Source organism: Antechinus flavipes, chromosome 2, assembly GCF_016432865.1.
Source record: "Antechinus flavipes isolate AdamAnt ecotype Samford, QLD, Australia chromosome 2, AdamAnt_v2, whole genome shotgun sequence".
NCBI lineage: Eukaryota > Metazoa > Chordata > Mammalia > Dasyuromorphia > Dasyuridae > Antechinus > Antechinus flavipes.
Genome location: NC_067399.1, coordinates 165,781,853 through 165,808,615, shown reverse-complemented (window position 1 = coordinate 165,808,615; position 26,763 = coordinate 165,781,853). Strand labels below are relative to the sequence as shown.

The window sequence follows — 26,763 nt, the reverse complement described above, 5'->3', positions numbered from 1 at the left end:
TTGACCTTAAAATGTAATTCAACTCAACAAACATTTACCAAGGTCTATCAGGTAAAGGCTTTAGGTTAGACCAAAAAAAGAGTCCTGGACCTCAAGGAGCTTATAAAAGAAAATTACATGGTCATTAGGGAAAAATCATTATGCACAGCCTCAGCTGTTTACAAGTATCTGTCATATCTGCATGAAGGGGAAAAGTTCCCAAAAACCAAATAGGACTAATTATTTTGTCCTAATTTTCTTTCCATATTTTTAATGTCAACAAGATATAAGACAAGATGTACATCTAGAGACATCGTTTGTGTGTGTGTGTGTGTGTGTGTGTATCTTTATATATATTACTTAACTGGCAACCTAAACTATATAGAACATATCTGAGATCTAAACAGGCCAGAAAAGTATCAGAACAGCCAAAAAAGAAATCACAAATTTGGTAACAACGAAGCTCAGGAGACTTCACTGATGGGAGAGGTCTTATGGACCTCATATGGTTTCCAAGGTCATAGTAAATTAATAGCAACAATTTAACAAAAGATAAAGACATTATTGGAAGATGATATACTGACAGCAATGAGAAGTGAAGAGTGATGACAAGGGCGGAGACAAAAAAATTATCCTCCTGAAAAACCAAACAAGGCATCATAGTCTATATCTATTCATTGTAGGGGAACATAGAAAAAGTCTAAATAGGCTCTGAGGACAGTGCTGTATCGCACAATATAATTTGGATAATACAGTAAGTGATATTCACAATGGTGACCCTGGATAAATCAAGAAAAGTATGCTCAATATCCTCTACTTAATAAAGAGAATGTGTAATCTGATAAAGATCTCTATTCTGGCACTTGAAGTGGTGAGTTTTAGTTATTTGCAACAGCACATGGCTCAACAATGCTTAGATGAAAAAATGAATCATTGTGTCAGACAGAAAAGGAAAGGAAAACCCAATAAAAGAGCTATTTACCAATCTGAAGTAAATAATGTTCATGCTAAGTCTGATCTGATCATCTATCTTCATAGAAGCTGGAATCTACTGCTAAGCACTTCAGAGAAAAGGGACTCTATGAATCCAAGTGAGTGTTTATTAGTTTGATTAAACACTCCATGTAATAACAAATACAGATGTTTCTGAATCTTGTTGACATTGGCCAGATGAGCACATGGTGCTTATTTTCTAATAGGATTCTTCTTTTATATGAAATAAAGTCACTTCCAAGTATAGCTAAAAACACCCCAAACAAACAACAAAAAAACATTCAATTTTTTTCATTATTCCTTCCTTTATCCCATGTTCCTATTAGAATAGGGCAAATTTCCTTTACCTGTTAAGTTTAAAAGGATTTTTTGTAATCTATTGGTTCTTAGTTTAACTTTCTACCCCTGCTCACACAAAGTGTTTAGATTGAAAAATTAAATGTAGTTGGAGAATTGGGAAAAAACAAAACAAAACAAAACACACACACACACACACACACACACACACACACACACACACACACACACCTTTTTTTTTTTAACCAAATGTTCTAAACTGACACCAATTGTCGAAAGGAAAACAATTTTTTTATCTTCATAAGAATGAACTTTAAAAACAAATCTCTTAAATGGGAGTGAAATAAAAGCAAAGTTTGATGAAAGAAATATCATTCTTAATGAAATACATCAGATGATTTTTAGCTCCAAAGTGTCCTAATAGTTATATGTAATCAGTCCAGTTCCTGAAGAAACACTGCCAACAGGTAACATGTCTTTGAAAATGCTTGAGGACAAAGACTTCCTACCAGTAATCCCCACCCTGCTAACTTTGTAACCTTATTAAGAATGAAAAACAGAAACTATGGCACCATCTTGTCTAACCAGAAAATAGCAAAACAAATGTCACTTCTTGTTCGATGAATAGAGCCAACAACTCCCAAATCATTTATATTTTTACCTACTCTATTTTGTTCACCTTTCCTTTATAATTTTGCCATATGTTGATGTGAAGCAAATAGTTTCTTCTTGGAATATATCAGTTTCTACCTAGAATCATGATTATAGGACTTCCTGTCTCATTGTACAATCTCTCTTTAGCACCTTTTTGATACTCCTTCCTCACATGTCAAAAAAATAAACTTTTCATCTTCTGAGAAGTACCAACTGAAATAATCTCTTTTGAGATGGCAATACAACTTTTATATACGTGCTTCTTAACTTATCTAAAAATTGATCTTACATGGCATGATCACTTAAATAAACCCATGAAATTACAATTACTTATATAATCAGCATAAATTCAGATATAACTTTAAGAAGGGTAGAAGCAACACATGACTTTATAGATGTTGTAGAATTCATTGTTGGTCTTTAGAAAAAGTCACGTTTCTAGGAAAGTTCAAAATAAACTTCCAGCCTTAACCCAAAGAGGTTAAGTTATAAATGAAGAAGACACTTATACACCAAGACAGTAATAGGTTTGTTTTATTTTTGCACCTTTATCTTAAAAATATATTTAAACAAGAAACAAAGATAATATTGAATCTCTCCATAAACTTTGCTGTCATATTTACAGTTACATTGCAAATAATATTCCATTATACACAAACTAAAGACTGTGCATTACTGTACTCTATATTTAGGTAATTTCATAATATAGTACATAGAGCTTGAAGCTATGCAACATTTAAGCTTATAAAAGCTTGAGGAAAGAGGTACAACCTTTATCATAAGACTAGCTTTAAAAAGGTCTGGCCTTAATTCTTGGCTAGATTGTTTCACTGAAACCATTCTTTTGTTAAAGAAAAATGCCCTGTATTAGGGATGAGAATAAGGGTTTAAGTCACCCATGGATTTACTTAAACCATTAAAAAATAAAGAACCTTTATCATTAATTATTATAATGAATGTAGCACAACCACTGTTCAATCATATAAACAACTAGCTATGAATTCTATTCATCTCAAACTTAACAGGAAAGACAGTTGCTATAGTTTTAATAAATCAAAATGTTTTTCCTGCAAATTTAGCTCATTTTTGTAAACATTGTATAAATTTTATGATGTTAATTTAATCATACCTGGTTTTTATTTGCACGATGAGGAAAAGGAGATTCTATTCCATTGAGGGAAATACACACACACACACACACACACACACACACACACACACACACAATCCCACACATACACACCTGCTCATGTAGTCACACCCTTACACTATCACATTCACACATCACTAAGAGTAGAGACTACAGCAGCACTTGTATCTCAAGTTATGGTGCACGTGGTTGCAATAAGAATGATAAAATGAGAACAAAATACCCAATATCTGTTAAAAATCTGCTCAGGCCCCCAAGTGTCATTTAAACACTTCATGCTGAGCCAGAAGGGTTCAGTTCACTGAGCTCTCCAGGCGGCAAACTCCTCCTTCAATTGCCACTGACTGTCCCGCCACAGCACCAGGAGGAAGTCTTGAAATGTGAGTCTGTGGGAAAAAAAAAAATAGTGAGGGTATTAGTAGTGCTGCATCCACAACAAAAAAAGAAAAAAAGAACTTGATTTGGCCATGATTCCATAACTTCATTTCATTTATTCCCTGATACTTCAGCATATCAATAAGCCAAAATAACTAATTTCAATGATCACTGCACTGGGATGCTGCAAGGTATGCATTATGGATCACCAAAATAAGATTAAATGAAATTCTATAAAGTTATGGAGGGTCCTATATGAAGAGTCAACATTACTTCACAAGCATTTATTAACAGGGAGACAAGGGTAGTAAGTAAAACAGCGACATGATCATGGAGAAGTACACAAAATGAAGGATGAATCAATAGGGGAAAGGATTGGAAAGGGGAAGCATCCTGGTGAATAGTAAGTACTTGGATGATGACAGGTATGTTAATAAAAAGTGGATAACAAGAGATATTACAGAAATAAAGCCATTAGAACTTAACAACTGGCTGATTTTTTAGTCGGACTCTGGGATAAGAGACAGGGAAAAGTTTCTACTGATATCACATCTCTCAGCCATGACAACAGCCATCAATCTCAGGTCATAACTTCAGTCTACAATCCCATATATATACTCTTTTCATAATTTCCTGAAGCAAAAAAACCAAAGACTTGTCATCATTTAAAATGTACAGCTACACAATGGCTAACATTCTTAGGAGATTAAAAATATACACAAGAAGCAAAGTGTGTAATATTAAAGATCACAAAATATGAAAGTTTGGTGCACTATGATTTAAGTCCTGGGCTACATTTGTAGCACTAATCTGGGGATTCCAAACACAAATACCATTCAAAATTAAATTCAAAAACTTTTTTTTAAAGGTGATACAGATTTGTGATTTCATCAGCATATTTGGATTTGGAGACATTAGGAGGGAGTTCTTGGAACCAAGCAGAGAGATAGGCCTGTAAGAATCTAGCTATCCGGGCCTAAGGAAAGAGACAAGATTTGGAAGGAGAAATAAACATTTGTATTTTTACCAGCGGCTGCATTTGGGGTAATTATTGATCTGAACTGATACTAAGGCTGCCTCCAGAAAATCTCCTCGAGAAACCTTCTCTTGCAGAGAGAACTATTATATTAAAAGGAAGAAAAAGAACTCCACATTTTGGCTCCTGATTAGGAAACACTCTCCATCACTGCAGATCTACAACAATTCTTCAATTTACAATCTTCAAATTGCTTGGGACACTCACTGAAAGGATATGCTTTGCTCAGGGTCAGTATGATTATTATTTGCCAGAAATAAAATATGAACTCAACTTTCCTAGACATATTTCCCAAGGATCTACCATGATAGGATTTGGAGATAAAAAGATGAAAATAAAATAACCCCACCTTTATTTTCTACTGGACAGTTATAATATGCAAACCTATAAGAAAATACAAAGTAGATGTCAAATAATTCAAAGAAGTTTTAGGAGTGAAAGAGCATTAAAAATGGGGAGAGGGGACATTGTTTAAACCCACTGTTTGCTATGGCTCCTTTGGTTTCTATTCTATTCTTTATCTATGAAAATAAAAAATACTAATTTCATTTTGAAATTCACCTCTATGCAGATAATTTTCAAATCTATTATCCACCCCAGCCTTTCCTTTCTCCTTCTGTCACATATGTCCAACTACCACTGTGCTATCTCCATCTGAATAACTCCCCAAAATCTTACCTACAAAGTATAAAACTGAACATGGTGGTCAAAAAAAGCCACAAGCTGCAGGAAGAAAAGCATAGCATCCAGTGTCTAGTAAGGTGATAAATTTAAGGTAGTCCATCTTGTTCAGACATCTGGCATATTATACACAGCTTTGAATGCCACATTTTAGGAAGATTACTGATAAGATTGAAAGCATACAAAAGAGGGTAATTAGGATGGTGAAGTAACGATCAGTTGAAGAAAATGAGGAATCTTATGCTAGAGAAGAGAAGACTTGGGAAGACGAAGAAAAATTTCTTCAAGCACTTAGGGTTGTCACATGGAAAAGGGATCAGATTTTTTCTGTCTTAGAGGGAAGTTCTAAGAGCAGTGAAGCAAACAAAGTTAGGCTTGATGTAAAGGAACATTTCCTAATAATTAGTACTACCTAAAAGTGGAATGTTTTGTTTTTAGGAAGTTTTAGGAAGCACTCACTGAAAGTCTTTGTGAACATAATTTATTATTTATTTGTTGAATAGGGTTTAAAAAGGATTTTTATTCAAATATGAGTTGGATTCAATGATTTAGAGGTTCCTTCTAATTCTGTGATTTTGTGAACTCCCTGTCTTCCCTCCCATTTCTCTCAATTGAGAATACATTAATTCAGCAAGCATTCTAGGACCATAACTTTGGAATCATCTTTGACCCTCTCATTCCATACAAATTGTCACATTCAATCATTATGGAATTTCACCAAGATTTTAAGTCTAGAAGATAAAAAAAAAAGACAAAAAATTATTGATAAAAAGTAAAAAAAGAAAATTGGAAGGAAACGTTAAGTATTTTGGAGAGGTCTAATGAGTTTTATGAGAAAATAAGCCTTACAAGTATTAATATATATTATGTAAAAAGTTAGGGTTTAGATTTGGGAGTGACTTGTATAGATATGAATGATCATTGAAATAATGAGAGTGAATAAGTAATAGAGTGAAAAGAACATGAGAGATCAGAGAACTAAAGACTGACATAGGGGATGTCCATAATTACTAGATAGGAGGAGGAAATCCATCATTAAATATACCTTAAGCAAATCACTCCTCATCTCTAAAACACAGGGGTTGGAGTACATGACTTCTGAGCTCTGCTTGCAGTTCTAAATCTGTGACCCTATGTCAGCTCTTATTATGAGCTGATTTTATTTAGCTTTTCTGAACCACTTTAAAAAACAAATACTATTTTCCTTCCATCCTGTTAATAGGAATACCAACTCAAAAGTATAATTCTGAATTTATGCTGACAAATCAGAAATGACAAATTGAGGAATTACTCCATATTACAATAATCTTGTATGTAATTCCTACATCCATTTCAAAACATATATAATGCCATGTCAAAAACAATAACAAATGACAAGTCATGATGAGGCAAATCCCTTTTAACAAAGTAGAGTACTAAACAATATAATACAGACTCGTTAAAGGTAAAAACCTTTATTTGTTATTTGCACATAAAAGTCACATCCAAATAGTCCTAAAATGAATAATTCATCTTCCTAATGTCTGATGAAAAGAGTATGCTATTAACTTTTTATGACTTCTCACTATGCCTTGTACTACCTCTAAGTCAACAAAGAAAGCTTTCCTTCTGTCCTTAACAAGAGACTTGAAAGATCCTTGAAAGAACCAGACTATGTTTAATTTAACAGATTCTTGTTAAGTGCCTATAATACACATTTAAAGGGCTGCTAGCATAAATAAGAAATGATGCATGCCTTCTATAAGTTTGTAGTCTACACAGTATTTTAAAAGATAAGTTGTGAATAGCAAAATTAAATTTCAAAAACCTAATATTATCTAATATAAATATGATTTGTGTTTGGAATAATGATCATAATTAAGGATACAAAATAGAGTTGTGATTTCATTGGTATAGAATATCCTCAATTGAGGAAATTCTTTTGACCAATCGAAGTTGACAGCTTTCCTCTGGTATACACTCTTAGAAAATTGCCTGCAACATTAATAAGTTATCTGACTTGTCCACAGTCACTTAGATAGTATTGGTCAGAGATGGGATTTGAACCCTGGTCTACAAGGGTACTTTGCCACTTCTCTTCCTATAAATCCAAATTGTTTTCAATCATCACTAAGACTCATTAGTATGTTGCATTCTGGATCAAGTTCCTTCTTGCTCATATTTAGCTATGCAAATATGTCAAACTGTTACATTAATTCTATAGTTAAGCTGCTATATTAATTCTATAGTTAATTATATCTTATTCAAGAGACCTTTTTTTAAAGAAGAATTTTAGTATATGATTATGAGCATTTCATGATATCTTTATGGATTTGTCCTTTTCTCATATGTGTCCCTAAAAGAAGGAGGAAAAATCAGTTCACATCTTCCTGCATTGTCTTAGAATGTATATCTGCTGATAGAAGCAGCTAGTTAACACAGTGGATAAAGTGCTAGGCCTATGGAAAGGAAGACCTACATTAAAATCTAAATTTAGACACTTAATAGTTTTGTGACTGGACAAGTCACTTCATCGCTATCTCAGTTTTCTACAAATTGATATAATGACATCACTGATATCACAAGATTATTGTGAGGATTAAATGAGACAATACTTGTAAAATGTTTTACAAACTTTAAAGCACTATGTAACTTACTGTCTATTATTATAATAAAGTCCCTTTGATTAGTTAATGAGAATAGGTGTCCATTATTTACCAATCTCTTTTCCCTACCCTAAATGAGAGACTTAGAGATAGGAAATAAATTATAAGGAAAAATGCAATTAAAGATAAAATCATAAAAATTTAGATTAGAAACACACCTTATATGAAAGAATCTAATCACCTTCACATGAAGAAATTAGACCAGACCAGAAAATTTAAATGCCTTGTGTAAGATTACTGAGTTAGTGGCATAACTAGGACTAGAAAACATATTCTGGATTTCATCTTTTCTACTACAGCATAGTTTCTCTCTGCCTCTGTCTGTCTATCTGAATATCTCTTTCGCTCTCTCTCTTTGTAACGTGTAAAAGGCATACAAAATCAAAACTACTCAATTCAGTTTTAAAAAATAAAAGTTTGGCATCCTGTAATTAAAACAATCAGCTGATTTTTTTTTTTTTTTTTTTTGCTTTTTAACAAGAGGAAATCTTTGCTTCATAAGGAACAAAATGAAGTTAATATCAAGGAATATAAATATTATACATATATTATAATTATATGTATTCTGAATATTGGCAAGAGAAAGTAACACCATTCTTTAAATTAGCCATTGAGAGGAAAAACTAAAGTTAGATATTTTAAAGCTAACTTTAAAATTCTGAATATTCCTAAAGTGATTCAGTATTTCTGGTTCCATAATATTTAAATTTCTTAAGTTATCATAGGCTCAAAGAAGGAGGAACTTCAAAGTTACCTAGTCTAGAGGTGTCAAATATGTGCCAGAACTATATTAGCCATATAATTAGGAAATATTTAACAAAATAAGCAAAAAAAAATTGTAGATAATGTTAATATGTAGTTTTTCAAGTCAATAAGTGGGTGTAGGATCCTTATGCATGGGTTAAGTGGCCCTAATTTCTATATCCGTTTAATACCACTGACTTAATCCAACCTATCTCCATTTTTACACATGAGGAAGATGAGACCTAGAAAGGATTAAAATTGCACAGCTTCAGAATTCTTGTAGTATTTGTAGTACCTTACTAAAATTTTCTTCTAATCTGAATATATTTTTATTATTACGCATGGACAAACTATTTAAGATCTCTGAGTCCCAGTCAATTAAGATTTATCAAAGCTATAGATTGGTTGTAATCTGTCTCGGAGCAAAAGCCTTTCATTAATGAAAACAGCCCCCCTGATGTATTATCACATATAGCTGAAGCTATGTTACTCATCATATTGAAAAAGAGATGATAGTAATCTACTTGCAAGTGTAAAGAAAGATACTCACTTAGTAGTGCCCATGCAACTGTGGTAGAAATAAATCCAGGTTCTTTTTCTTTGATATTGGGGTGAGGAGTTCCAAATAAGAGTTTCTCAAATCAGAAGTGATCTCAAATGGCTTTGATTTTTCCAAATAACTGTAAGTTATAACTTCCATCACAAGGGAAGATATTATTTGTGAGTCTAAGAAATGTTCATTTCAAAAGACTTTGAGTTGATAAGCTGTTAGACAACATGCTTTTAAAAGAAGCTTGAGAACTATAGTTTTGATTTTAAAAGAAACCAACAGTTCATTACCTATCAATGTTTAAAACATTATAATAGGAAAAACTACTGTTTGTATAATTGTCTACTCCCTGACAATTCTGGTTTAGTGTCACAGAAGAATTTGGGGCAGAAAATAAAAATCATGAACAAACTCTGAAAAAAGCTTTCCTTGTCAAAATCATCTGTCTGTTTTTGTTGTTGTTGTTCTGACATGTACAATGACAAAAGAATTTTTACAAGACTCATTTCACTCTATAGAATGCCTTCCTCAATTCAGCCAAAATGAACATTTATAAGTATTCCACATTAGCCCATGGTATGATTGCAAAAAGTGCCTAAGGCTCCACAAATACACTAGCACCAGTAAACGACAAAATATAAATGTGAGGCATTCTGCACGAAAATCATTTTCCTGTATCTTCACAGGACTGTGGATCTGGAATGGATTTTTAGAGAACAAAGAATTCAATGTCTTTCCATATGAGGAAATGATTAAGGTCATTCATTCTATTTCAAACTCTTAGTTATTGGTTAAGACACAAACCCATGTTTGCTAACTTCTAGTCCTCCAGTTTCCTTTCTTCCACACACACTACTTTCCCACATATGCCACAAAGCATCCTTTGGTAAATACCCATTTTCAAATTTCTCTAGTGAGAACTAGCCTTATATTACAACCATATTCATTAGGTTCTTTTTAGGTCATCAGTAGTGGTAAGTGGGTATGTGTATATATGTGTATGTATGTATAGACTACACGTGCAGTCTTATACATACATATATACTACAAAACCAGTTTATTTCTCTTCTACATTTTGCATTTGGTTCAACACAAAGGATTCAGGTCCTTTAACAAAGCTGCTACAGAATTTAAAACAATTTTAAAGATGAGATCATTACTGGTAGTAAGCTATTAAGGAAGTAATTCAATATTGTATAAAAATTAAATTGAATTCAGTTCCAAAGAAAACAAGTAGAAGAAAGTCTGAGGAACTTTCCTCCCATAGCCTCAAAAAAAAGTTAAAATGCATAAGCAAACAGAAAAAAGAAATTCAAACTGTTCATAAAGGCCTTTATATTATTAAAAATATTAAGCCATTATGTCACGCGCTCTCTCTTTTACAATGTGTGAAGAAAGGAAGCAGAAACCTAGTGCCACTAATATGCTGTAGAATTCTAAATTGGTCCAATCATTCTAAGAAACAATTTGCAATTATGTCAGAAAGTTATCAAACTGTTCATAGCCTCTGATTCAGAGTTTCCACTATAGGGCAGAGCATGAATACCCAAAGTCAAGGAAAGAAAGGATCAAAATATTGATAGCCATACTTATTTGGTATCAAAAATCTGAAAATAATGGAATGCTTATTAGATGGAAATGAAGAAACAAATAATGATATATGAATAGAATGGAATATTATTATATACAAATACTCATATGAACTGATGCAAAGTAGACAAAACAAAAATACACAATAGCCATATGAAAAAAGTACTCTAACTCACTACTGAATGGAGAAATGCAAATTAAAACAATTCTATTATTTATATATATATATCTATCTATAGATATATATATATATATCTATAAAACAATTATATGGGCTAATGGGCCAGAAAAGGGAAATGACAAATGTTGGAGGAAATATGGAGAAAATGAGACAATGAATTGTTGGTAGAACTGTGAACTGATTGAACTACTCTGTGGAGCAATTTGGAACTATATCCAAAGGGCTATAAAATCATACATACCCTTGGACTTAACAGTACCACTACTAGGCATGTATCCCAAAGAGATTTTTTAAAAAGATAAGGATCTAAATGTAGAAAATATTTATAACAGCTCTTTTCTCAGGGCTCTCAATTGGAAATATCCATCAATTGGGGGATGGCTGAATAAATTGTGGTATGTGATATGATGGAATATTATTGTTATAATGATATATATAAGAAATAATGAACAGGATTCTCTCAGAAAAACCTGGAAAGTCCTCTAAGAGCTCATGCAAAGTAAAATGTACTGGTTACAAAGTAATAGCAATGTTGTAGGATAATCACTCTGAATAACTTTATTATTCTCAGCAATATAAAAATCTAAGACTACTCTGAAGGACTTACGATGAAAAATGCTATCCACACTCAGAGAAAGAAGTGACTGTATCTGAATACAGACTGAAGTATAATATTCTTTCTAACTTTATTTTTCTGGAAGGTTTTTTTTTTTTTTGAGGGAGATCTATGTTTTCCTTCACAGTATGACTTTTATGGAAATGTTTTGGTTAACTTCACATGTACCTTCTCAATGTGGGTGGGGTAGGGAGAGAGAACAATGGACAGAATGTGGAACTCAAAAATTTTAACAACAAATGTTTAAAAATATTGTTTTACATTTAACTGGGAAAAATAAAATATTAAATAAACAGAGGAAAAAAGAACAACATATATGACTGTCATAATGTAAATGGAAAGAATTGTAAGATGAAGATGAGTGTTGAATAATTTAAATGAACAATCTTGACCTTGGAAAAGAGTTAAGGAAGCACCAGGCAAAGAGCACTTGATTTGGAATTAGAGTTATCTTGGATTGAACCACAGTTCTATTTCTCAAAAAAGTCAATAAGTATTTATCTATTAAATGCCTGCTATGTGCCAGGTACTATTCTAAGTGCCTTTCAAGGAGTTCATAGTCTAATAAGGGAAGACAAAGGGAGAGAGGGGTGACAACATGCATAAATATATCCATGTACAAATAAGATATATATATACACAGGATAAATTGGAAGTAACTACCTTGTGGTTGTGAGAAAAATCATTTAACATCTCTGTGACTTAGTTTCTTCATCAGTAAAATAAGATCTTTAGACAAGATGACTCCCGAAGTCTCTTCCAATTTTAAGTTTATATACTATCATCTTTTTTGAAGAGGCGTAGAAGACTTTTTTTTTTTTTTCCCAAATTATAAGCCTATTTTGGGGCAGTGTGTGAATATCCTGAAATGGCTGTGATATAAATCCAAAAGGCCTCAGTAAAACTTATTTTTTATTTCAAAAAGAAGGAAGGAAGGGAAGGAAGTTGGGAGAGAAAGAGGGAGGAAGGCAGGGAGCAAGGGAGGAAGGGAGGAAAGGAAGAATTCTGCATTGGAAAGGAAAAAGTTATCCTTTTTATTGATCATGGGAATTCATATAGAAAATGGTATAATGTTTACAGCACTTAGCTCAGTATATATGTTTTGTTTCTGTTGTTGTTGTTTTTGGTTGAGACAATTGGAGTTAAGTGACTTGTCCAGGATCACATAGCTAGGACATGTTAAGTGTCTGAGGCCAGATTTGGACTCAGGTCTTCCTGACTTCAAGGCCCGTGCTCTATCAATTGTGCCATCTAGCTGCCCTGTATATATGTATTCTTATGTGTAATAAGAAGCAACTAATAAATATTTGTTGAACCCACTTTGGATGAGCCAAAGAAAAAATAGCCAAACCTAACCAAGCAGATTGATACTTAACAAGATAACTTTTGGAAAAAAGCTTTTGACTCCAAGATAAAGTTCAGGATAAATAGTTAAAAGAAGCTAAGAATTAGTGAGAAGAGCACCAAACTTCATTCAGAGCAATTTTTAAAATAAATGAATACCTAAAATAGTAGTTTTCAAAGAGGTAATTATTTAAACTCTTTTTTAGCAAAGAGATTTTTTTTGGTTTTTTTTTTTTAAATAAGGTATGAAAAATTCACAATAAATCTGCAGGGAGTTCTAGAGGAAAGAGGTATATTTGACTCAGGCAAAGTTACTACTTGTTAAGTTTGGTCTACATGAGTAAGGCACTATTATAAACTAGTTAGAGAATATCTAAGTAGGGGTTCAGTATTATGGTTATTTTTGTGTTGAGGGAAAAATAAATGTTTTTTAAAGACTGAATTTGTAAACCTAAAATTATAATGATTGTGTCACATGACTAAAGGGTCTGGAGAGTAATACAGAGGCATATTATTCCATCCAGGAAGGTAGGCAGTTAGAACCTCTGCAAAGAGGTAATTGCTAAGATTCTGCCAGTTCAAGAAGGCCACAGGAAATCTTTGTATGAACCAAAGGCACAAGGGAATGAAGGTAGGTGGTCATTTCCAGAGACTACAGAGAAAAGAAAGCTACATTCACATACAATCTCTGTAGTACCTTCTAACATCACTTTCACTGCTTTAAAGTCATTATGAAATGGATGAATAAGTGGCAATAATGACATGTGTGTAACACACATATCAAGAACTGAGGATGGTAGAGGAGACTATTTTAAAATGGAACTCTCAAAATTGATTACATCATGTGAAATAAACCAAAGATGAACATTATAGAGGATCCTGAATCTTCTTTGTTCAAGGATTATCTGCCATTCCATATACAAATAGATATATATTGTACTATACCTGGGAATGAAGAGAAATAGTCATTGATGAACATGTACCTTAAGTTCAAAGTGGAGAAACCCTGTGGGACAAATGAAGGTGGAAGGAGCTACAGCATAGTCAGGCTTTCTTAGGCTAATATTTCTTTTTCCTTGAGTATGCCAACATTTAAAGAAGAATAGCAGTAACCTATCCAGGCATTTGCTTTAAATAATTTTCTGGGCAACACATTTGAAGTAATTTTTTAAAATATCCATGTAATAGATACAACATGAAATCTCAACAATTAAAAACAAACCAGCAATCCTTGACTGTGCCAGTTTATGGTGTATTCTTGCTAAGGCATGGTCTGACTATAGTACTGCCCTAATCACAAGCTCCTTAGACTAGTACTTTGAGACCCTCCACAAACAAAGGTAGTTTCTACCTACCTTTCACCTTCCCAGCTTTATCTCACACTACGCTCTTTCACAAACTTTATATTCCAGCCACTCTGGAATTCCTATTCCCCGACTTTGAATTTTCCTTTTCTGCCCTGTGAATTCTCACAAAACATTCAATATCCCTGGAACGCATTCCTTTTCATCTCTCCTTTTAGAAATCTAGTCATTTTTCAAAGCCAAACCGAGGTGCCATCTATTCCTAGAAGCATCTCTGATCTCATCACTCTTATGTTACTGTTCTCTCTCTCTCCCTTTCTCCATCCTTCTTTCCCTCCCTCTATCCCTTTTCCTTCACCCACTCTTTCCTTTCTTACTTTCTTTTCCACCATCCCTCCCTTGCACATTTCTTTGTGTTTAAATTACATGTCTTTTGCCCTTCCTGATCTCCAGTAGAATTCCCGGAAGATGGAATCTGTTTTGTTTTTGGCCTCAACACTAAATCCAATGCCTTTCATGTTATAGGTGTTCAATCAATTTTTTTTGTTATTGAAACTGAACGATTGCAAGACCCAACAATTAGATTCCTCAATATCATTTTTTTACCTCCTGTCACTACTCTTCCCACATATTTATTAAGCGTTTTAGAGAAAAATAGAATGTAAATTGTTTTAGGACAGAACAACATATATAGTAATGCTTTGAAAAAATACTAATAAATATTTGCAAAATTGAAAAATAAAGCATACTGTAAACAAAGGAAAAAAAGAAGTGGTTTTTAGCCAATCATTCATAGCATTTTATTAAAACTTAATAAGTTAAGAGAAAAATCTATCTAAACTCCTACAAACCAAGATTTTAGAATTTTCTATCATAGGCAATATCAATTATCAATTATAATTATGAGTAAAATTTTGATTATCTAAAATTCTTAAAATGGTCTATTTCAGTTATCTTAATTTTGGGCTAATTAGGAGTTAAATAAAAAGACCTTCTGGTTATCAACTGAGATACTGATTTTTTTCTGAATTATATTAGGTTGTATTTCTACCATGAATGGTATACCTATTTTATGACACTTTACTGATTACAAGTCACTATTCTTATGACAATCCTAAAAGTTCAATGTTGTAAGTATTAAGTTCACTTGAGAGGTAATATGGTTTGGTGCAAAGAAAAGTTAAATATAATAATTGAAAAGAGTACTGAACTTGAGTTCAAATAACTTGGATTTGAATTCTCCCTCAGCAAGTCATAGCCTACAATGTCTTAGTTTACTCATTTGTAAAATAGAGAAGAAATCATTTGCAACTCCATACTTTAAAGTGCTATTATAAACAATTTATGCTTAGGGATAGATTAAGAAGGTCCAGAAAGAATAAATGGAACCCAATGGAAAAAGCAATGGATTTACAACAATTGATTCTGTCAATTATGGAATGAGTTGGGATAAGTCATTGTCTACCTCTATACCTCAGTTTCTTCTCTATAGTACATAGCTCACAGCTTTGTTGTGGACAAAGCACTTCTTAAACTAAAATGTGATATGTCAATATGATTAATCACTATTATTCAAAAAGTCTTGTGGGTAGTAAGTGACATAGTCAGGCTCAAAACTAGGCTTTCTGATTTTAAATGCACTGTCTTTTCCATGTTTCAGTGCTCTCCCTGCCTTAAAATTGCTTGATTAGACTTATTCTCATTCCCTAGATTAATTAAAGTATGTGGCTAGAGATATAGACAACATAGAAGTTCTTTATTGAGCCTCAGGTATTCTCTTAAAAAATTTTTTTTGATATTACAAAATCCCTAATACAAATTTGTTTTCTTCAGATAAGAAGAACTGTAAAAATATTCTAGTCAGATAAAGGTTCTATTCATTTAGATTCCTGTTATTCAAATTTTTACTTTAATAGTACAATAATCATCAAAAGAGAAGTTAGCAAGTTTTATAGTATTTCATTGGAAATGGGTGCAAGCAAATATAGGAAAACATTAATTTACTGCTCCAAATGAAAAAAATTCTGTTTTCAAGTAATTTGAATTAAGATAAGCAGTTCCTATAGCAAAATTTTAAAACTCTCGTTCCAAATTAAAGTATTCTGCCTTTTCAAGACTGCAATTGACAGGATAATCCAAACACGTGTGGTATGGTGATGATAACTCAAAAGTATAAAAGAAAATTGTCAGTACTTGCTACTTATCACACACAAAATTATTTGAAAGGAATGTAAATAAAGAAAAGAATTCAATCATATCAAATGTCTCAATTAATTACTACTAAAGATTGTTTTTTCTACCATCTGTGTGTGTGTGTGTGTGTGTGTGTGTGTGTGTGTGTGTGTGTATTAGAATGGGTGGACCAAGGATCATTGTTTTAAAGTATAGGTCAGACATAAAAGATAAGTTTTTTTTAATACTGGCATCTGAATTTAATGATATTGAAAAAAAAAACCTGATAGTACTGGAATATCTAGTTAATGTTGTAAAAGGGTTGTAATATAGACAAATAAACTGGTGTTTCCAGCCCCTAAAAATTCAGCAATCATGTAACTACACATAAAGCAGCTTTAGCTTCTCTTAATGTCCAATATAAAAGACAACTCAAAGTTCTACCAACATAAAAAGTATTCTATGACTACTTCCCATAAATAATTCAAATATTTAATGTTTATATTAGGTTATTCTTTAGAGACACCACATGCTTTTTAGGTAATACCAAATCCAACAAATAATTCCCTTTTACTATGTAGATAATAAATACTTTTCATATCAGAGAAGTTTATAACTTTCATAAAGTTAGATGGTTGCTAGTGAGTCAGTTATTTCACAGTCCACTGCCATATCTATACAAACGATATTGCTGCTGAAAATGCTTCATCTGCAATATACAATAGTTTATACTGGCCTTAATTCTTCTGAGAATTACAACTACTTTAATACCTAGAGAACAAGGAGATGATATATGATCACAGTGTGGAGGAACTTTAATTGCCTTTGTTATCCCCATACCTTGTCAAACAAGAGAAGGAAAAAAAATGTTACTATATATTCACTTTGCACTTGGACTAAAACATGCCCCTGTAGTTATTGTGAGGTGCACTTTTCTCATGATATAATATAATTACATTTCCTGTGAATATGTTGTACACTGCTTCATACCTGCCCAATATGTCAAAATTTTAGATGCACAGAATATAAGGTAACATTATAACATTGAACTTACATATATAAAGTGACATTATACAATTAGACTCACACATATAGTAACCGATACAATACCCAAGAGATTATAGGGCATGCACAGAGTATATACAAGGGATAGCAGGAACTAATCATCATCAACAAATATTTAAGTAAATGTTTACTATATTCCAGGAACTGTCCTAAGGGCTGAAGATACAAAGAAAAGCAAAAGCATAGTTCCTGAATTCAAGGAATTCACATTCTGATGGGGGAATCAAACAAATAAAACTATGTACAGAGAAGATATATATAGGGGAATGAAAGGGTAACCTATGAAGGAAAGCACTAGCAATGGGAAAGGGAGGAAAAGGTAGCAACTGTATGGGGTGAAGAGAAAGTTACATATATTAGAAATGTTGTGAAGGCGATGGTCACCAATGTAGCTACAATATTCTTAGACAAAAAGGTTTCAAGTTTGCAATGATATAAAATTGTATTTTTTTTAATGAAGTATTTGGTATTTCTAGATAATGTGATTTAAAAGGTCATGTATTTCTCTGGCAACTAGGACCTGGAGGGTGTAAGAGAATGGAGCAAGATAGAGGATTTTGAAGCAAATGGAGGGAAAAGGTAGGCAAAGGAGGATAAATATATATATATATATATATATCAGATTACGGGCTGCATAGTCAATGATATGGTGGGGGAGGGGTCCAACTGATGAGATCCTGAATGGTATGTTGAACAGAGAGAACTAAAGAACTGATCCCTGAGCAAAGCAGGGAGAAAGCACTGATAGAGATCAGTTTAGCTTCAAGGTCCCACTCTCTGGGGAGGTTGCCCAGTCTGAAATCCAAGTTATGTCCAATCTCTGTGGGTGTCTCAAGCAGTCTCACCTTGCCATGTCCTGTCAAAAATCCCAGTCATGTCTCTGAGGTTAAATTTTCTCTATAAAATCTACTTATGAGCCATCTCATGGCTGCTGCCTTCCTTTGGATCAATATGCGATAACACACTGCCTCTTGGTGTTTTTCTCTCCCCCTCGCCCCCCATGCCACATAGTATCTCCCTTAACTCTATGCTTCTCAACCCCACTTCTATTTATAGCTAATTAACTCTTTTAGAGTTCTAAGTCCCTTTTAGCATTTAGCCTATCAACTAAGGACATGCCCTAACCTCATGGGTGCTCCTCTTCTCCTAGTTAATTATGAGTCCCACTGAGGAACTTGTCTTTCAAATGCTCTCCCACTCTATTTCATATTTATTACTACTGGTATCTATTGTATCCTTTCAGTTTTTCTGTTACTTCTTCCCTAAATTAATCTACCTTTTGCTAAAGAGAATAACTACTGTGAATACTTCACATGAGCAAACCCCAACTTTTGGTGCCTACCATCATATGGCATCTACATCATCCTCATCATTTTGGTGCTGAACCCCCAACATTTTGGTGCTGAATCCCACATCACAGCTATTGGGCCAAGTCCTCTTTATCATCTGAAATAACTGGTATTGTATCAGGTTTGGAGCACAATATAAAATTGGGATCTATGGAGCAAACTCTATAGAGCAGAGGCAGAAACTGCCTAAAGGAGAAACTCTCAAATGGAGATACCCTGGAAGCTTGGCTTACATAAGAAAAAGAGAAAAAAGAGAGAAACCAGATAAGTAAAAGGGTCATGAATGAGAGAACAAGGGTCTTGACTAGGCAGACAGGATGGATAATTAGGAGTTAGAGAAATCCTTTTTGGGAAGGGAAGGAAAGGGAAGGGAAGGGAGGGGGAAGAAAGGGAAGAGGGAAGGGAAGGAGAAGGGAGGGGAGGAAAGGAAGAAAACTTGAAGAGGAAGAGAATAAGGAAAAATGTGTTAATTGATCAAGAAAAAATAGAATTACATAATCAAACAAAAACAGGAAAGACTGGAACTAATAAGAGAAAATCCCATAGAGAAAAAGGTAATAAATGAGAGAAGAAGGGATTGAGATGAAAGGAGGAGAGCCATTGGGAATGGAGTCACCTTAAAAAAGATTAAGGTAAAATCATGTTTACAAGAAAAGGGGAAAATCATAATTTAAAAAATATATTAGAGATAAATGGAGGAAAATATAAATCTAACTCATAATTTTAAATGAGAATAGATTAAACAATCCAAAAGTGACATTGGATAAGAAAACAAAACTTTAAAATATGTAACTTATAAAAAAAAATTTAAAACACAGATATCAAAATAACTGTTAAGACATGTATATTTTCATCCAAGAAAACGATAATAATGAGACATCATACCAAAATGTATGGGATGCAGCCAAAGCGGTAATAAGGGGAAATCTCATATCTCTAGAGGCCTATTTGTATAAAATAGAGAAAGAGAAGGTCAGTGAATTGGGCTTACAACTAAAAATGCTAGAAAAGGAACAAATTAAAACCCCCCAGTCAAACACTAAACTTGAAATTCTAAAAATAAAAGGAGAGATCAATAAAATTGAAAGTAAAAAAAAACTATTGAATTAATTAATAAAAGTAAGAGTTGGTTCTATGAAAAAACCAACAAAATAGACAAACCCTTAGTAAATCTGATTAAAAAAAGGAAAGAGGAAAATCAAATTGTTAGTCTTAAAAATGAAAAGGGAGAACTCACCACTAACGAAGAGGAAATTAGAGCAATAATTAGGAGTTACTTTGCCCAACTTTACGCCAATAAATTCGACAACTTAAATGAAATAGAAGAATACCTCCAAAAATATAACTTGCCTAAACTAACAGAGGAAGAAGTAAATATCCTAAACACTCCCATCTCAGAAAAAGAAATAGAACAAACTATCAATCAACTCCCTAAGAAAAAATCCCCAGGACCAGATGGATTTACATGTGAATTCTATCAAACATTTAAAGATCAATTAACTCCAATGCTAAATAAACTATTTGAGAAAGTAGGGATTGAAGGAGTCCTACCAAACTCCTTTTATGACACAGACATGGTACTGATACCTAAACCAGGTAGGCTGAAAACAGAGAAAGAAAATTATAGACCAATCTCCCTAATGAATATTGATGCTAAAATCTTAAATAAAATATTAGCAAAAAGATTACAGAAAATCATCCCCAGGATAATACACTATGACCAAGTAGGATTTATACCAGGAATGCAGGGCTGGTTCAATATTAGGAAAACTATTAACATAATTGACTATATCAATAACCAAACAAACAAAAACCATATGATCATCTCAATAGATGCAGAAAAAGCATTTGATAAAATCCAACAGCCATTCCTAATAAAAACACTTGAGAGCATAGGAATAAATGGACTTTTCCTTAAAATAGTCAGGAGCATATATTTAAAACCTTCAGTAAGCATCATATGCAATGGAGAAAAACTGGAACCTTTCCCAGTAAGATCTGGAGTGAAGCAAGGTTTCCCACTATCACCATTATTATTCAATATTGTATTAGAAACATTAGCCTCGGCAATAAGAGTCGAGAAAGAGATTAAAGGAATTAGAGTAGGCAATGAGGAAACCAAACTATCACTCTTTGCAGATGATATGATGGTATACCTAGAGAACCCCAGAGATTCTACTAAAAAGCTATTAGAAATAATTCATAATTTTAGCAAAGTAACAGGATACAAAATAAATCCCCATAAATCCTCAGCATTTTTATACACCACCAACAAAATCCAAGAGCAAGAGATACAAAGAGAAATTCCATTCAAAATAACTGTTGATAGCATAAAATATTTGGGAATCTACCTACCAAAGGAAAGTCAGGAATTATTTGAGCAAAATTACAAAAAAGTTTCCACACAAATAAAGTCAGACTTAAATAATTGAAAAATATTAAGTGCTCTTGGATAGGCTGAGCGAATATAATAAAGATGACAATACTCCCTAAACTAATCTATTTATTTAGTGCTATACCAATCAGACTTCCAAGAAAATATTTTAATGATTTAGAAAAAATAACAACAAAATTCATATGGAACAATAAAAAGTCGAGAATCTCAAGGGAATTAATGAAAAAAAAAATCAAATGAAGGTGGTCTAGCTGTACCTAATCTAAAATTATATTATAAAGCAGCAGTCTCCAAAACCATTTGGTATTGGCTAAGAAATAGATTAGTTGATCAGTGGAAAAGGTTAAGTTCACAAGACAGAATAGTCAACTATAGCAATCTAGTGTTTGACAAACCCAAAGATTCTAACTTTTGGGATAAGATTTCATTATTTGATAAAAACTGCTGGGATAACTGGAAATTAGTATGGCAGAAATTAGGTAAGGACCCACACTTAACACCATATACCAAGATAAGATCAAAATGGGTCCATGACCTAGGCATAAAGAACGAGATTATAAATAAATTAGAGGAACATAGGATAGTTTATCTCAGACTTGTGGAGGAGATATTTGTGACCAAAGATGAACTAGAGACCATTACTGATCACAAAATAGAAAATTTTGATTATATCAAATTAAAAAGCTTTTGTACAAACAGAACGAATGCAAACAAGATTAGTAGGGAAGCAACAAACTGGGAAAACATCTTTACAATTAAAGGTTCTGATAAAGGCCTCATTTCCAAAATATATAGAGAACTGACTCAAATTTATAAAAAATCAAGCCATTCTCCAATTGATAAATGGTCAAAGGATATGAACAGACAATTTTCAGATGACGAAACTGAAACTATTACCACTCACATGAAAGAGTGTTCCAAATCACTATTGATCAGAGAAATGCAAATTAAGACAACTCTGAGATATCACTACACACCTGTCAGATTGGCTAAGATGACAGGAAAAAATAATGATGAATGCTGGAGGGGATGCGGGAAAACGGGGACACTGATGCATTGTTGGTGGAGTTGTGAACGAATCCAACTATTCTGGAGAGCAATCTGGAATTATGCCCAAAAAGTTATCAAACTGTGCATATCCTTTGATCCAGCAGTGTTTCTATTGGGCTTATACCCCAAAGAGATACTAAAAAAGGGAAAGGGACCTGTATGTGCCAAAATGTTTGTAGCAGCCCTGTTTGTAGTGGCTAGAAACTGGAAAATGAATGGATGCCCATCAATTGGAGAATGGGTGGGTAAATTGTGGTATATGAATGTTATGGAATATTATTGCTCTGTAAGGAATGACCAGCAAGATGAATACAGAGAGGCTTGGAGAGACCTACATGGACTGATGCTGAGTAAGATGAGCAGAACCAGGAGATCATTATACACTTCGACAACGATATTGTATGAGGATGTATTCTGATGGAAGTGGATTTCTATGACAAAGAGACCTAACTGAGTTTCAATGGATAAATGATGGACAGAAACAGCTACACCTAAAGAAGGAACACTGGGAAACGAATGTGAACTATTTGCATTTTTGATTTTCTTCCCGAGTTATTTTTACCTTCTGAATCCAATTCTCCCTGTGCAACAGGAGAACTGTTCGGTTCTGCAAATATGTATTGTATCTAGGATATACTGCAACATATTTAACATATATAGGACTGCTTGCCATCTTGGGGGTGGGGGTGGAGGGAGGGAGGTGAAAAAAAGAAACATAAGCGAGTGCAAGGGATAATGTTGTAGTAATTTTTTACAACATCGTTGTAAAAATACAATACAATATTGTTGTCGAAGTGTATAATGATCTCCTGGTTCTGCTCATCTTACTCAGCATCAGTCCATGTAGGTCTCTCCAAGCCTCTCTGTATTCATCTTGCTGGTCATTCCTTACAGAGCAATAATATTCCATAACATTCATATACCACAATTTACCCTGGCATGGATTCTGTCAATACAAAGTTATTATTAAATAAAATTAAATTAAAAATTTTAAAAAAAAGACATGTATATTTATATTGTATTTAATTTATACTTTAACATATTTAACATGTATTGGTCAACCTGCCATGGGGTGTCGGGGGAAGGAGGGGGAAAATGGAACAAAAGGTTTGGCAATTGTCAATGTTGTAAAATTACCCATGCATATAACTTGTAAATAAAAAGGTATATTAAAAATAAATAAATAAATAAAAAACACAGATATCCACAAAGTTAAACTGAGGGGATAGGGAAAAAAAATTACTAAGCATGAAGTGAATCCCAAAAAGCAGGAATTGCAATTGTGCTATCTGATAAACAAAAACATTCAAAATATAAAATGGGATAACTTAGGAAACAATATTATATTAAAAGGAATCAGAAACAAATCAGAATAAGTAATAAAACTACATGCAAATATACCCAAATTCATAAAGGAAATATTAGCTGAGGTATAAGAAGACATAGATAGTAATAAAATAGTGACAGAAGACCACTATTAATTTTAGATAAAACTAACCAAAAAATAAACAAAAGGGAAAATACAAAACCAAATCAATTCTTGGAGAAGCTAGAATAAAAAGATCTATCTTTTAAATGGGATGGCAAAAAATATATATATTTTTCAGCACCACATAAAACTTATAAAAATTGACCAAGTATGAGGGAACAGAAATATTACATACAAATGTAAAAAGGCAGACCATAAAAAAAAAAAAAAAAAAAAAACACAATTGGTTAAAGGACCATTAAAAAAAAAGACACAGAATAAAGGAAGACTTAAAAATGAAATACTAAGTAGAATGTGTCAAACAACAAATAATTGAAATACTTAACTATTTAAAAGAAAATTATAATGATGAAAACCTTCTGGGTTGCAGCTAAGATAGTTCTCAGGTTAAACTCACATCCTTGCAAACATACATTTACAAAATAGGGGAAAAAAAGGACAATGAATTGAAAATGCATTTAGTAAATTAAAAAGTCAACAAATAAACAAAATCTAAAGTAAGCACCAAAGAGAATATTAAAAATTAGAAGAAAATACATAAATTAGAAATAAAAAACCCATAGAATGATAAAAATTAAAAGCCTCTTTGAAGATATAAAATTGCTATATCCTTAGCTAATCTGGTTTTTTTAAAAAGAAAAAAACATATTAGTAAAAATATCAAATGAACTAGGTGAAATAGATCATGCCAAGAGGAAATAAAAAAGAATAATTAGAATAGATTTGTAAGTTATAAATTTACAAAACTGGGAATACAAAAGACATAGATGAATGCACTCAAAAATATAAAATATTCAACCTATCAGAAGATCAGATAGAGATCTTAAATAACCTAATCTTAGAAAAGGAAATAGGTATAGGTATAAAGAAATAACCAAAACAAAACAAACCAAACCAAAACAAAACAAAACAAAAACAACTAACCAAACAAATCAAAACTCCAGATTCTGATGGATTAATTTCAAATGTTTAAATAATAGTATCCATATTAATCACACATTACTCTCACCAATTAGTATCACAAGGTACTCTCTAAAACTGAGAAAGATAACATCATACCAGAATCCTTCTATGAGACAAATATAATCCTAATGTCTAAACTGGGAACAGATAAAATAAAGAAAAAAACTATAGACCAATATAATTAATGAATAATGATTCAGAATATCCTATCAAATAAACTACAGCAATTTATCCAAGAAATTTTTCATTATGATCAGGGATGCAATAATTGTTCAATATTATGAAAACCATCAACATGATTAATCACATAAAAACAAAAATATCTAAAAGCACATGATCAGCTCAGTAAATGCCATAAAAACCTGTGACAAAGTACAAACCTTTATACTAAAACCTTATGAGGTACAGGAATAGAGGGATTTTATTTTAATATCATAAAAAGCATCTATCTAAAATCAAAAGCAAACATAATGTGAATACACTAGGACCTTTTCTAATAAATATATGATGAAGCAAGAATTCTCACTCTTCCCATTATTATTTGATATTCTTCTGTAAATGCTAATAACAGCAGTAAGACAAGAAAAAATGGGCATAAAGATAGGTAAAGTGGGGATAAAACCATTTCTATTTTCTAATATTCTGGTTTACTTGGAAAATCCGAGGGAATTGGCAAAAACACTGAGACATTTAACAGTTTCAGCACAGTTACAGGTCACAAAATAATATTAACAAAACTCAAGAATCAATTACAAGAACAAATTCCATTCCAAATCCACTCCAGAATGTGTAAAATATCTGTTAATTATTCTCCTCAAGCACATAAAAATTCATATAGATTAAATTACAAAGTGTTTCTTTAAAAAAAATTAAAAACAAACAAAAAAAAAAACAACTTAACAGGAATATTCAAAACTTGTGCCTTAGGTGTGTGCCAATATAATAAAAATGACAATACTATGAAAATTAGTTTACATTTTTAATGCCATAACAACCAAATTACTTTATAGATACTTTATAGAGTTTGATAAAATAATAACAAAATTTATTTGGAAAAACAAAAGATCTAGAAAATCAAGGGAGATTTGAAAAGAATTAGAGATAATTGGGAAACAATACTTCCAGACTTCAAACTATGTTATAAAGTCGAAGTCATCAATGCCATATAGTATTGGCTCAAAAATAGAGAGAAAGAGACCAATGGAACAGACTAGACAAGAGAGAATAAGAAACAATAGACTCTAACAATCCAGTAGGTGATAAAATGAAAAACAAATTACCTAGGAAAAAAATTCCTTATTTAATAAAAACTGCTGGGAAAACTGGAAAGAAGTCTAGCAGAAATTAGGGTTAGACCATATTATCTTACACCATATTCCACAATACATTCAAATTGGACATATGATGTTAATATTAAAGATCGTTAAATGAAGAATACATAGAGGCAAATCTCTAAAAGGTTATTGAACTTGCCAAAAATGATTGATACTTTTCCTAGTTTAGTTTCTTTCTTGAGTGGAATAAACAATGAATCATTTGGAAAAAGCTTAAGATACAAGGCTAACTGGACATAAACAAAATTGTTACCTACCACTACAAAAAAGTTGTTTCTTTTGCCAAAGATAAATGGATCATTAAAGAGAGTGTTGTGTGTGTGTGTGTGTGTGTGATGTGCAAATGTGTGTGTCACACATTTATCTCAGAATATTCTGCTAGATTTCTAAAAATCTGATCTCCCAAACTGAGCCAGATTTAAATGGATGGAGCAGAAAGTTAACTTGCTACATTTGGAAATAATAATAGTTTTTTTTTTTTTTTAAAGGAACAAATGGATCATTTATGCCCAATTCCTGCAACTAGTCTACAAAATGACAAATGTTATGAGATGTATTCTGAGTACATCACCTATTAGTAGCATATAACCTACTATCTTGTAAAATACAATTTGTTGCTAGGAAGTAGGAACTGTTTATTTGCAAGGGATACTCTAAGAAGTAGGTGATTAAAAACAGTTATAATTTGTTCAGAGGCTATTCTTGGTCTAGGCAATTGCCTTTAAATCTAGGTTATTGTCCCTGAAAATCTCTATGTGCCATCAGTCAGGCACTATCATAAAATTGGAATCTATTTTATAGGATTCA

General features: G+C 32.5%; 1 protein-coding gene across 1 annotated transcript in view; it reads right to left on the bottom strand.

Moving 5' to 3' along the window:
• Positions 1–3,123: 3,123 nt before the first annotated feature.
• Positions 3,124–26,763, bottom strand: part of TASP1 (taspase 1) — a 244,821-nt gene continuing 221,181 nt past the window's right edge. The window contains exon 14 of the mRNA XM_051975909.1: positions 3,124–3,459. Within this exon, the coding sequence (XP_051831869.1) occupies positions 3,367–3,459 (93 nt within the window). The 3' untranslated portion in view covers positions 3,124–3,366. The remainder of the gene's footprint in view (positions 3,460–26,763) is intronic.